The sequence below is a fragment of the Arachis stenosperma genome, chromosome 3 (genome assembly GCF_014773155.1).
Source record: "Arachis stenosperma cultivar V10309 chromosome 3, arast.V10309.gnm1.PFL2, whole genome shotgun sequence".
NCBI classification, from domain to species: Eukaryota; Viridiplantae; Streptophyta; class Magnoliopsida; order Fabales; family Fabaceae; genus Arachis; species Arachis stenosperma.
The window spans coordinates 102,599-115,704 of NC_080379.1; the positions used below are offsets into that span (position 1 = coordinate 102,599).

Below are 13,106 nucleotides of genomic sequence, written 5' to 3' on the forward strand. Positions count from 1 at the left end.
TTATATCTACAAAATCCATAAAAATAAAATGGACATAAACAAAAACCAACCTCAGCAAAGGTCCCTTGATGAAGCAACGATAGACCTCCAACATTCCAACCACTTCCTTGCCTCTCCTCAACTCGTGGTTGCTCAGATACGCTCCCCATTGCAACGGTAGCCACCACTGACGGGTTCTAGTTCAGCTGGTTCGACGCACCATCATTGGCTTAGAATACCGGTGAGTTTTGCAATGAGGCAGGGCACAACCTCTTATGGCCATTTTAAGAGTAGGGGTAATCGATGGCGCAACCACAGCTGCACCCTTTATCTTCTCCTCATCCTTCGTTGATGCTTGACATGCTTGAGAGGAGTAAAATCCGCTACCCGACTCATCTGCTGCCCAAAAATGAGAGGTTTCTTATCTTTAGTAGCAGATTGGGCCTTTCCTATTTGGCCCACTTTCTCTCTTCCCTTGCCACAAACCTTAGTCCAACCCTCTTCTTCTCCCAACATAAGAATCCCTTCTTTCGTCCCATGCAGCGTGCTTGCCTTCATCTTCTCCGTAGAATTCACAACTAGCGCAGAATGAGTATAAATCCAAATTCAAAAACTTGTTGAACCTAATCCGACGGACGTTACTCATGATCCACCGCTGTGTCAACTGCGCCTACCTGGTCATCAACAGATGTCGAGGTAACCATGGTCACGCTACATTCACCTGCAAAAAGCAATTACACCTATCACATATCAATTGTAAATATTCCTATTCCATGTTACATTCATAGTCGTCCACAACCATTCTCCGAACAACCGGCAGTTCTGAATTCCCTTGAACACAAGCTCGATCAAATTTGCCTCTCTCTGCCGACTTTGTTGCAAGGTCTACCTTGACTGGTTTACCTATAGCGGAGGCAATATACATCATGGCCTTCTCATGGTAATACCATATACTTAATCCTGAAATTCTTATCCAAACCATGGTGTCTCCAAAGGAGGCCTCACATGGTTTAAAATCCAGAGACCATGGGTTAACCGCGATGTAATGACCTAACATCATTTATGGACCCCCTAATAAAACCTTCTCCCTGTCTTTCCTAAGATCACATTTGACAAGGAAGTAATCGAACCCATCATCCAAAACTTTATAGCCACCTTTAAACCTCCATGCCCCTTTCAGTTTATGCATCAAGGCCATATAACTGAAGTGTTTCCAAGAATCTTAATCGCTATGGCCTCCTTGTAAGGTTCTGATAGAGAGTGCCTAGCTTCTTTAGTAAAGCTATCCTTCGGGGGTGTTGGATCACCTTGTTTTCCCATGACTATTGCCATTGTATCACCATCCAAGACATCAACACTGCCAATCCCCAAGGTTTCAGAAGACCCGATCACCTTATCACAGAATGAAACCTTATGAGTCACCCTAGCACTACCCTTATGTAAGCCCTCCTTGTCACTTGGAGCAACCCTCCCCATACTCTCTCCCGTAATCTCCTTGATTGGTAAAGCCTCACCGTGTTCTTCCTTCAGGCACTCCACCCGTCTCTCACCAGTCACTCCTCCATCGCCTATGTTGTGTAAATGGTTAATTTGGTCCTTGAAAGATGACGCGATCTCTATTTTGGTCTTTGAAAGATTTTTTTAATCAAAATCATCCCTAAAATATTTTAAGTTAGTCACATTAGTCCTTCCGCCAATTCTATTGCTAACACCGTTCACGAAAACTGACATGGAACGTTAAGGGTATACCTCAGCTTATTAAACAACGCCATTTTATGTCTTTGAGAGTTGAAATCGAAATGATGTCGTATTCCTAGCAACAAAGGCAAAACAGAAAACGTCAATCCCTCCCTCTTCAACCACACTTCTCTTCACTCTTAGTAAAAAAAAAACCTATTCTTTGTGGTTCTCTAAACCCAACAACAACACTCCAGAGAAGACGACCAAAGTTCGAATCAGACGCACGATTATACAGCAGGTATGGCGTGCTTCTTCTCCAGCAAGAGTTGGTTCACAATTCACAAAGAAGACAAGAAAAAAGGTAGCATTTTCGGTGCTAGTTGAAGGTAAAAAATCATTTTTTTTGTAACCTATATCCTGTCTTTAATTGCAAAAGAAAGAATGAGATTCTGATGATTGTTTTAACTTAAATGAAATGTTATTCAATTTCGCCCTAAAGTTATTTGTGCCCTAATGATTCGGTTAGCAAAGGAGCATGTATCTCTATTTTTTTTTCTATTTTGAGAGTAATGTATTTATTGTGGTGAATGAACTCTTTTAATGTGTTTAGGATCAATGTTGAAGGTGAATTATAGTCTAGCTTGTTATTTTTGGAAATTGATTAAGATTTACGTAATGTGATCGGTGAAATTAAGCATGTATTAGGCTTAGTTTTAAAAATATAGTTGTTTGTTTTTGCATTTTTTTCAAAGAATTTTGATGAAATGTATTGTTTCCAAGTATCTCTTCATCCAATGACTATTTTTTTTTCCATTGTTCATATGCTTATTAGCTTTTCAAAATAGCATGGTATGTTTTTGCATGACCCCATATTATCTTTTATATGCATAATAATAGTTTACAATTTGATTTCTATAATCAGTAATTGATATTTATTATTAATAACACATAAATAATAAACCAGCCTTATTGACTAAGTGGTTTACCTATTTCTTGGTTCTATTATATTGAACTAGCCCGTGACTAATTACAATAACATACTTTGATGTCAAATATCAAAATATCACCTCTGCATGTCATTTGATTGACACATTACATAATGTTAGCAATTTTATTTTTACTTGCCTTGAGGGTTTGATTGGCAAATCGCACCATATGTTTATGCATGATTCTATATTATCTTTTAAATGCATAATAATAGTTTGTAATTTATTTTCTATAACCAATAATTGACATTTATTATTAATAACATATAAATGCTAATTTTTTATTCTTTTATTTTTATAGATGAAAAGACCTCTAATGATATTTGTGTTCTACAATGTACCATGGTAGAAAGTTTAAAACGGATGGAAGAAGAAGAATGACTTATGAATCAGATCACACAGAGACGTTAATGAGTGTCGACACAGATACAACAAATTTTTATTTTTGTGAAGGGATATTATAAGGAGTTAGGGTATGCTAAGGTAAACAATTGCGTTTGGAAGGTTCTATGGTTATCTCTGGAGTTTGAGTTGAAGAAGTTAGATATTGATGCTGATTTGATTGCAATGATGAAGTCTTATAGGAGAATCACAATGTTATTAACATATACTTTGAGCATGGAATTTCAGTACCACAACTAATAGAGGGTGGCAGTAAAGATGTAGTTGTAGTTCCAAATACGGCTAAAATTTTTATATATGAATAATTTTAATGTGAAATACAAAAATATTTGATCATTTTGGTGTTCTACATAGTTGTGGTAGTAGCACAAAACGTCACTGACGTTTTGTAATAAAAAAAAAATTTTAATTATAAAAGAACAAAACGTTACTGACGTTTTGTAATAAAAAATATTATTTTAATTATTAAAACACAAAACGTTACTGATGTTTTGTTAAAAAATTATTATTTTAATTGAAGAAACACAAAACGTCATTGACGTTTTGTAAATAACCATAGTTGTGTTTAACACACAGTTTGGTTCATGATGAAGAATTTCCCCTCTAGTAATACAATATTAAAAAGAAAAAGTTCTCCAAATACTGAAGGAAAGAATGTCCCAAACACAAAAAAAAATTTACTCTCAGTCTACAGAATCCATAAGTCAGTTAGCACTTTTACTTTTACAAATTACAATCCAATCTAAGCTCTTCTTAGGCCACAACAAAATTATAGCCCAAACCTAACTTGGAGCCCGAAAAATTCATTTTACAGCCCATTTCCAAGCCAACTTCCAATCCAAAAAACAATTCCTTGCAATCAAATCAAAGCCTACTTTTCAACCTATACCAAAGTCTTCCAAAGTTGTCCCAAATTCCTCCAACATCCCAGCTTGTATTAAAAAAACAAAGAAAAGGTCAAAAAAGGTACTACAACAAGATTTGAAAGATATGTTAATGCTACCACACTTGATACTAATACTGACTCTCATAACTCATATGAGAGTATCAAGACAGTCTATAACAACCTAAAAAAATTATGAGAGACCAAGACAGTAACAGTGACAGTGGTGTAAAAATTGGCAAGCCTTCAAATTTCAAGAAGGATAATATCAAAAGAAAACAAAAATCTACTTAAGTAAAAGATCGGAATAAAATAATTGACACCGATGACTCTAGCTATGAGGATTTTGAATTTGATGGAAACACTGATTTAGATAAGGATTCCTGTTAACATTTGAGGATTTGTTATTTTTTTAATATTATGAATTTGTTTAATACTAGCACATTTGAGTTAATTATAATGGTAGTTAATTATAATTAGTTCACTTTACTGAATCTAAGTTTATGTTGTCATTAGATTTTGTTAATTTGTTATACCTTGTTTAATGATTAGATTCGGATGATGAAGGTGAATATGAAGAGAACCATGAAGGTGGATCTAATGTTATCTCGTGGCACTTAGACGAATCGGACAAGATGTTATTCTCTGACGACGAGGAGTCACGTGTGTTTCCAAGATACAATAACAAGACAAGATTTTGGGATTTGAAGTTGGAGGTTAGTATGATTTTTAAGAGCAAACATGACTTTATGACTGCCACTAGACTATACAATACAATGGGGTAGGACTATAAGATTCATTAAGAATGACAAAATTAGATATAAGATCGTTTATAATAATGAGGACTGTTCTTGATTAGTATATTGTGCACTTAACAAAAAGGATGGATCATGACAGATTAAGAGTCTTGTTGACAACCATATATATAAAAGAAAGTAGAAAAATAGGGCTGCCACTCAAGAGTGGACTGTGAATAAGTTATACTCTAAGCTTAGAAAGTATCCTACAATAAAACATAGGGATGTGTATGCCTGATTTATTAGGAAGTGCACCATTAGACTGAACAGTACATGCATCACAAAGACTTTAAAAATAGCTAGAAACATTGTGCAAGGTGATGAGATATCACAATATGGAAGAATTTGAGATTATGCACATGAGTTGCTCACAGCTACTCCCGACTCTAGTGTTAAGGTTGGTGTTATTCCTATGCCTGAGGGGTCCCACAGTTTGATGCTTCGATACTTGTAAAAAAGAGTTTAGGGCGGGATGTAGACCACTAATAAGTTTAGATGCAGCCTTTCTAAAAATTTTACATGGAGGATAGATTCTCACCGCATGTGGCCAAGATGCCAACAATCACATATTCATGATTGCATATGTTATAGTAGATGTTCCCAAGTTAGATAATATTTGCAACAATGCGTATGAATCGTTCAATGGCAAAATCAAGCACGAAAGACACAAACTTATCTTGACATTGGATGAAGAAGTAAGAAGGAGTATCATGAAGAGCATGATTGATAATCGACAGAAGCTAATGGACTATCAAAGCATTCTTTTTCCGGTGCAACAAAGTAGACTTGAGTCCATGATTAAGCTATCTAGGAATTGGGTTTCTCATTGGTCTGGCGATAAAAAAAATGTCTTTATGAGGTACAAGGATGGCCAACAAATATGATTGTAGACTTGGGTAATCACAGATGCAACTATAGGTTCTGACAACTCATAGGTATATACTCCAACTCAATTTTTGTTATACTTGAACTATGTCAACAATGTCAACCAAGGAATTCTATTTGTTGTACAGGAATGTCATGCATGCATGCGATTACAGCCATACAAGATAAGCATGATAATAGGTATTATATCATTTTATGACATATTATTTCAGTGGGGGTGTGTATTTAAAAGCCCAAATGATTTAGACAAATTTATAAATATAGATACTTGTACAAATATAAAATATTTAATTTTGTTTTCACTTTAACTCATGATCTCATAAAGTTTATTAAAGTTGGACCAATTAAAAATAGGCATGCATAAGATCACTTTCGCATGTAATTTTTGAATTTTATCACCCAAATTTGATCTATGTCGTTGAATATATTAGTATGGTGATCATCGTAATTTTGTCACGACACTAATGTGATAAAAACTGTGGTAATTTCATAGCTGATATATAAGACATACCATAATATTAAAGTAATCAGAAAAATAACATTCAGATATGCGCATAAAGTTTATAAAATGTGATTATCTCAGGGAAATATATATGTATAGCCCAAGTGAAATATTGTTAAGAAATTATTATTTTCTAATCTATTTATGAGCAATACATATATTAGTTATAATCATAAATTAAGTTATTTTACGGTTATCTTATTTATTGTCATAAATACTGAATTAAATAAATCATAATTATTTTTGATTTAAAATTAAATGAAAAAAAAATACTCAATTTGGTCCTTGAAGTTATACTTGAGTCTCAATTTAGTCCTTACAGTTTCAATTGCCTCAATTTAGTTCCTAAAATTTTCAATTGACTCTGTGACGGAAACCACCGCAGGAACTAACAGTGATTAAAATTTGAAAAGTTTAGGGACTAAATTGAGGCAATTAAAATTTTAAAGACTAAATTGAGGCTCGAGTATGACTTCAAAGACCCAATTGAATATTTTTTCAATTAAATGATAATAAAATCAGAGATATTATTTTATTTAAATTTTAAAATTTAATGAAGTTCATACTTAAATATAAACAATGACTTTAAAATTTTAGTTTTCAACACATCAAACTCTTTCTATAGCTCTTTTTAATTGGAAGAGCTGCAATTTAATTTTATTGATAATACAGAACTTTTAGTTAAAAAAATCAAAATCTTTTGATTATATTCACAAATTTATATATATTTTTATTTTTTTTAATTTTTTTTATTAATAATCTAATATAGATAGTCTTGGATTAAAGAATTCAAAAATTTTCAACATGCATGAAAACAGTGGAATAGTTTTGCTTATATAAAACCAGCTCTATCCTTCTTCGATCTTGTCGAAGAATCCTATGCTGGTATGCTACCTCAAAGGCTTGCTTCTCCAATTTCCGCATTATGTCTTTTGCATTTGGCACAACTCAGAGCAGAGCAGGGATTGGTCTTGATATTTTCCGGTGGCCCCACTTCGCTCTTTATTTTTCGGTACATTTATTTAATGCTCATGCCGTACTCGTTGATGCATAATCAATGACCATGTGCCACTCCCATTGACTCTGCTGCTTCTTTACATTCTTATTAGAAATTCTTTTTCAATTGCTTTCTATTTGCTCTTCGTTTGGCTGGGACAGGGATATGTGTGTTTTATATATTAAGTTGATCATTCATACTGTTTTTAAAACTTGATTTTCCCCATGCAACAGTGTAATATGCTTACCATTTAAATGCCCTTTTAGATATATAGTTTGATTTTTTTAGAATGGATTTTTTCATTTAATTTTCCAAAAGACAAGATCAAGTGTGAATATTTACAAAACAATATCTTTAAGTGAAATTCAAATAAGAAAAGTAATATAAATTAAGTTTTATGATAAGAAATCAGATTTAATTGGATTTAGCTTTTCCAAAATAAAAGTTTGCTTTAAATGTTAAATGAGATTTTTATTTCAACTATATTAGATATATACACAAATATATAATAAATAATTTGATGAATGATTTTTAACAGAATGCACCTAGTATTTGTTTTTATTATATTATTAGATCTACAGAATAAAAACTCAACAGTAAAAATCTTAGACTTTAGTCTTCAATTAAAATAATATTCTCACTTTACAAACCTTTTTTTATATATATCATTTGTTATCAATCAAAAACATTAAGTAAATTTGCTTGAAATAAATTTGTCCAGACTGAAGTGAATTTGGGGGCATACAAATCCAGCCTCCTAGCTAGCGTTCCATTGTCGTTTCTGGAAGCTAGAGTTAGCTTGTTTCTGGTTTCCTCTTTTCTTGTTTTCTTTAACCCAAAAATAAAATAAAGTAAAAAAAAAAAAAGTTATATTTACGCTAGCGGCTAGTCATTCATGGGGAAAGAGATTCACACACACACACACAGCATTTCTGTAAGAGAAGGGGTAGATAAGGATGAGATAAAAACTCCAGAAAAGATATATATGAATTACAGAATTAGCAAAGTTCATACTCTAACAATAGATAAGTTACAAGCCAGTACAATTAATTACTTTCCTTATTTGAAGCTGGAAATTATATCTTTTACTCACATAATAAACTATATATACGACCACAAAGGCACACACATACACACACACACTATATATATATATATATAAAACAACTACAATACTACTACTACACAAACAAGACGACCACATACATGAATTAAAATTACTCTATTCTTCGTTATGATGAATTATTATTCCATCAAGTAACTATAAATATACTCGGGAGCTTTTAGTTTGTCTATGTTTAACATGTTTAAGATATATGCATGCTAGAAGTATCTTAAATTTTATCACAACAATAACTAACAAAACCACCCTATAAAAGTATCTTAAGCATGTTAAAGTATATGCATGCTAGAAGTGCCCGATATATTATGTTACTTGAATTGCTGGATAGATGAAGACATGCATGCATGATATGACGATCTATCAAGGTATTCCGATGATGGGAATGAAAGGTACATAGTAGCTAGATGGTGCCAAACCCCACTCTGGAGGCAGAGGAAGATCAACGGTTTTGGAAGAACCCACTTGGTTCTTGTTAGCCTTCTTGGGGCGTGATGTCATGAAGCTAAGAGGAGAAGAAATGGTGTAGCTATTATGGTCTTTTCCTTTTACAATTTTTGAGACTTGGTTCTTCCTCGAAGCATAAAGCTGAACTGGCCCACCGAGAATTTTTGCTATGCAATTCACAGAAGAAGATGGAAGGGCAACCTTGAAGGATCCATCATCTTCTGTACTTGCCATAGCAAGCTTATTCACACCTTCGCACTTCACTGAAACCTTAATATCTGAAAACAAAGGGTGGAGTGTACAATGAAGATGATGCATGATACCAGCTAGCTAGACACTTATCTTGTTTATTTCTATAAGTAAATTTTTATACAGGTATTCAACAGTTACCATTTCATCATCAAGGTTTTAAGTATAATGGACAAGTGACTCACAAAAAACCAGTCGCAGTAACAGTTAACAAAATGAGCATTCATCCCTTAGATTCAAAGGGTACTTTTAGATAGTAATAGTAAATGATGGATTAAGCAAGCTAGTTAAGGGTTACGTTGAGACAAACCAGATAAATGGTAGCGGTGAGTGCAGTCAAGGCAAGAGAGTTTTCCCTTCACAATTTGCTGGCATGCTGAGGGGTCAATTCTGGCTAGAGCTAGTGCAAAAAGAAGCACTGTGATCACCTGAGCATAGGCCATTGAGTGAACTATGCAAGAAGCAAAATAAGAACGCCAGATCGATTAAATGTTAGTTTTGTATAGAAGAAGATTTAAAGCCTAGCAGCTTATAAATACTACTGATGAGTACTGACCATATTAAATATTGGGGGACCTACGGCTGACGTTAGTAGTTGGTGTCAACAGCTTGCAGTTAAGGCACACGTTACTGTAGAATTTCCTACAATGCGAGCACATGGCTACTCCTAGTCTTAAAAAAAATGCACACTTAGAGATATTGGTAACTCATGATGCTTTCGAACTAGTCCTTTAATTTTGGAAACGATAATGACGCGGGAAGCAAGTAGAGATATGGTATATTAAGTATATTAGTTTATTGTAATAAGAGCATATAAATTTTATATTATTTAAGATCATGAATTTTAATTTGTGTTATTTATTAGTCTTATATTATTTAAGTTATATATAAAAGCTTTTTTTTTTCTTCTATAAGTATAAATAATTTATGTACTTTTTGTTTATAAAATAAGAGAAATACTTTATTGGACTAGGGTTAATAATTAGTATAGTAGAATATTTGTTTTACCCTAATCCTATTTGCAAGTTAAGAATTCTTAACCTTAACATTTTTCGTATCTTAAGATTCTAAATTTTATCAGCCTACTTTATTTATAGAAAATTAAATTTTTTTCAAACTAATATAAAATATAATTATTTTAAATTTTATACATATTAATAAAAAAAACCGAACGAACCTAATTTAGAAAATGGCATTTGGATTTTTGAATCTACTTGGTGTAATATGTGATATCTCAATCTGAATTTTATTTTTATTTTAGATTAATTTTATAAAAAAATAAATATACTAAATTGGTAAATTAAATAGCTAACTTAATGATTATTACAAATTTTTATAAAAAAATTCAGAAGTTGTGAGTTCAACATCACTCTCTTCATTACATACATAATATATATATATATATATATATATATATATATATATATATATATATATATAGTACATATATAGTAACAAATAAATTAGGGTCTTTATTCTTTAATAAGTCTAACGTATGGACGTATGTATACACTATATAGTACATACATGGTACAACTACTCTTTTATATAGATGGAAAAAATTTCTTCTCCTTAGTATGTATGGCATCCGTAGTATAAAATTATCTATTGTGAACAAGCTAAGTAGCAGAAAAAATTTCACATTAAAGTCAAGAATGTATTTGAATTTAATTTCTTGGTGTTGCTTTGGACAACAGCTGACATTAGATATGAAAATTAATTACCGTAAATGGTACGTAGGGCCGACTCACTACGGCCCCTGCAAATGGAGTAATTATCGTAGGAAATACATATGGCTCCTCTAAAATGCATAAAATGAAAAAATTGAAAAAGTGATCAGAAATTAAATATTATTAAAGGATGCGTGGTATTTCCAATTAAAGTAATGTTGTTTGTAAAATACTTTTAATAAGAATAATGTTTTAAGTTTTAACTCTTAATTTTACACATTTTAGAAGCATTAAATCCAATTGTGGAGGTCTCAACTGAAATTTCTTTCTTGTAAAATAAAATAAAATCGCAAAGATGGTTCTAATTATTTTATGCCACATTCGAAAAATTTCTTCTTTTAATAAACATATATTTAAAAAAATTTCTTAATAAAATCCAATTAATAAGTAATAACTATATGTATATTCCCCTAATTTCAAAGAAAAAGAAAAAACATACAATCATTCTGTTGATTCCCGCAAATGTGGTGGATGAATTATCCAATGCAAGTGGATGCTAGCTAGCCAGTTTGCGCCATTAGAAACATTCGAACCACTACAATTTAATGCTGTGGATGTGTCTGAGTCATGAACTCGCTGATTGAAAACGTAGTGAATTAATGTACTGTGCAATAAATCGTACGGAAAGTAAGAAACAGTATTTCTAGTAAAAAAGAAATTGATTAGTGTTAAACTCAAATATAATACAAAAAAAAATATTTATTATGTATTTGTGCGCATAAGTGTACGCAAATAGTCAAAATAGGCTGTCAACAATCTATAGAATACGGTATGCCCAAAAATCAGCCTCTAGCTAGACTTTTATATATTATATTAAGTATAGGTAACAGTGAAAGAGAAAATTTAAAAAATTAGTATTTTTATTAAAATTTCATCGGTATCTAAGTAGTAAAAAAAATAAATAATTTTATATTATTGAATGAAATTTTACACTATTAAAATCACTAACGGTGATTAATTGATAGCTATAAATCATAAAATTTGCAGGCCTCTAACGCTCCTCATATATAGTGAATGTTCTAAATCACTTGTCGGACGTGGTTAGAAAGGATTTGGATTTTTTAAATTTTAAATTTTATTTTAGAGAATAAAATATTATTTATCATCATTTATTTTATAGGTAGACTAAGAGGAAGTACGAAAGAAAAAATATTTAATGATAAAAAATTTTACTTTATCCTCTAAAATAAAATCTAAAATTTAGAGGATCCAAATTTGGTTAAAAGCGTATAAATTGAACGATTTTCGGGCATACTTTTTAGGTCAGAAAGCACACAAGTATTGTGCTGGGTAATTTGTTGCTTTAATTTCCCCTTGGCACGGGTCAATGTGCATTTACTTTTATCAACCAAAACCACGTTACAGTATTCATCTTGGGTTCCAGATAAACCTTTCCAAAGTTTTCATACGAATGAAATGATATATTGATGCACCGATGAGAAGGTAAACTCGCTAGCTAGCTTTACCTGGTGGCTGGTTGTAAAGAACAACACTATGAATGGTTAGACATTCCACATTCTTTTATGATACTCGTCATCTCAACACAATCATATCACTACAATATTCTGTAACTGTAGCATCTTGATATTGCAATGTACATTTATTTATTTATTTTTATTTTAATAAAACACAACAAAACGGTAGTAGTCTTAAGTCTTAACAGGCCTATCTATGAGTCACAACATAATAATTGTAATAATATATACAATACTCAGCTAACGGACGATCTTCACTTTAAGAAAGTGAAACCTCCACGTGCCACATATATATAGAAATTAAAGATCTATGGATATGGTACAGTATTATTATACGAAACTATCAACCACCAGAAGAGATCATAAGTCCACCACCGCAACGGTATTTAATTGGAGCTGATAGTTTAGAAATTGCATAATTAAGGAAGGCATCCTTTTCTTGTTGCAACCGAATAATCATTCAAGTGAAGCCTTCAAGGGACCAATATTGATCGTAAAAAGAGGCTGTGTTTCTTCAAGTGAAGTTTTGCATGTGAAGATTTTGTGGACAAAAATAATCACAAAACACAAGATTAACTATGAAGAAATTGTCACTTACAAGTAAATAAAAAATTACAAGAATATATAACAACATAATGTTTAGAATTCTAAAATTATATTACTAGCTATCAATTATTTGTGCGTTATCATTTTACCAGAACAATTAAGATATGTTATATAATCTTTTGGGATAAGTACTTTTTTATTCTTTAAAATTCGGAATCGAAATTAAAATTATTCCTATTTTATTAAAATAATTTTCGACGTTATATTTAGTGTTCAAAATTGAAAGTCTCAAAGCTTATTAGTGTTCTGTTAGACGAGACGCTCAAGACTTTTTTTTATATTTTTTAAATTTCCATCAACGTGGTTTTATCCTTTTCCTCATCCTCCTATAGCCTATTTCCATGATAATTAATATGTTGCACATGGAT

At 31.8% G+C, this 13,106-nt stretch overlaps 1 protein-coding gene across 1 annotated transcript; it reads right to left on the minus strand.

Moving 5' to 3' along the window:
* Positions 1 to 8,536: 8,536 nt before the first annotated feature.
* LOC130965274 (uncharacterized) lies at positions 8,537 to 9,430 on the minus strand. The gene is made up of 2 exons (XM_057890013.1): positions 9,238 to 9,430; positions 8,537 to 8,956 (listed from the first exon to the last, which is right to left on the minus strand). Exons 1-2 carry the CDS (start codon positions 9,368 to 9,370, stop codon positions 8,595 to 8,597), a joined length of 495 nt encoding a protein of 164 aa, XP_057745996.1. The 5' UTR covers positions 9,371 to 9,430; the 3' UTR covers positions 8,537 to 8,594.
* Between the last annotated feature and the right edge of the window lie 3,676 nt (positions 9,431 to 13,106).

Excerpts from the sequence above, each read along its gene's own strand:
- LOC130965274 (XM_057890013.1), bottom strand. The coding sequence starts at position 9,370 with ATGGCCTATGCTCAGGTGATCACAGTGCTTCTTTTTGCACTAGCTCTA. Across the intron at positions 8,957-9,237 it reads TCACCGCTACCATTTATCTG|ATATTAAGGTTTCAGTGAAG; the intron begins GTTTGTCTCAAC and ends CTTTGTTTTCAG.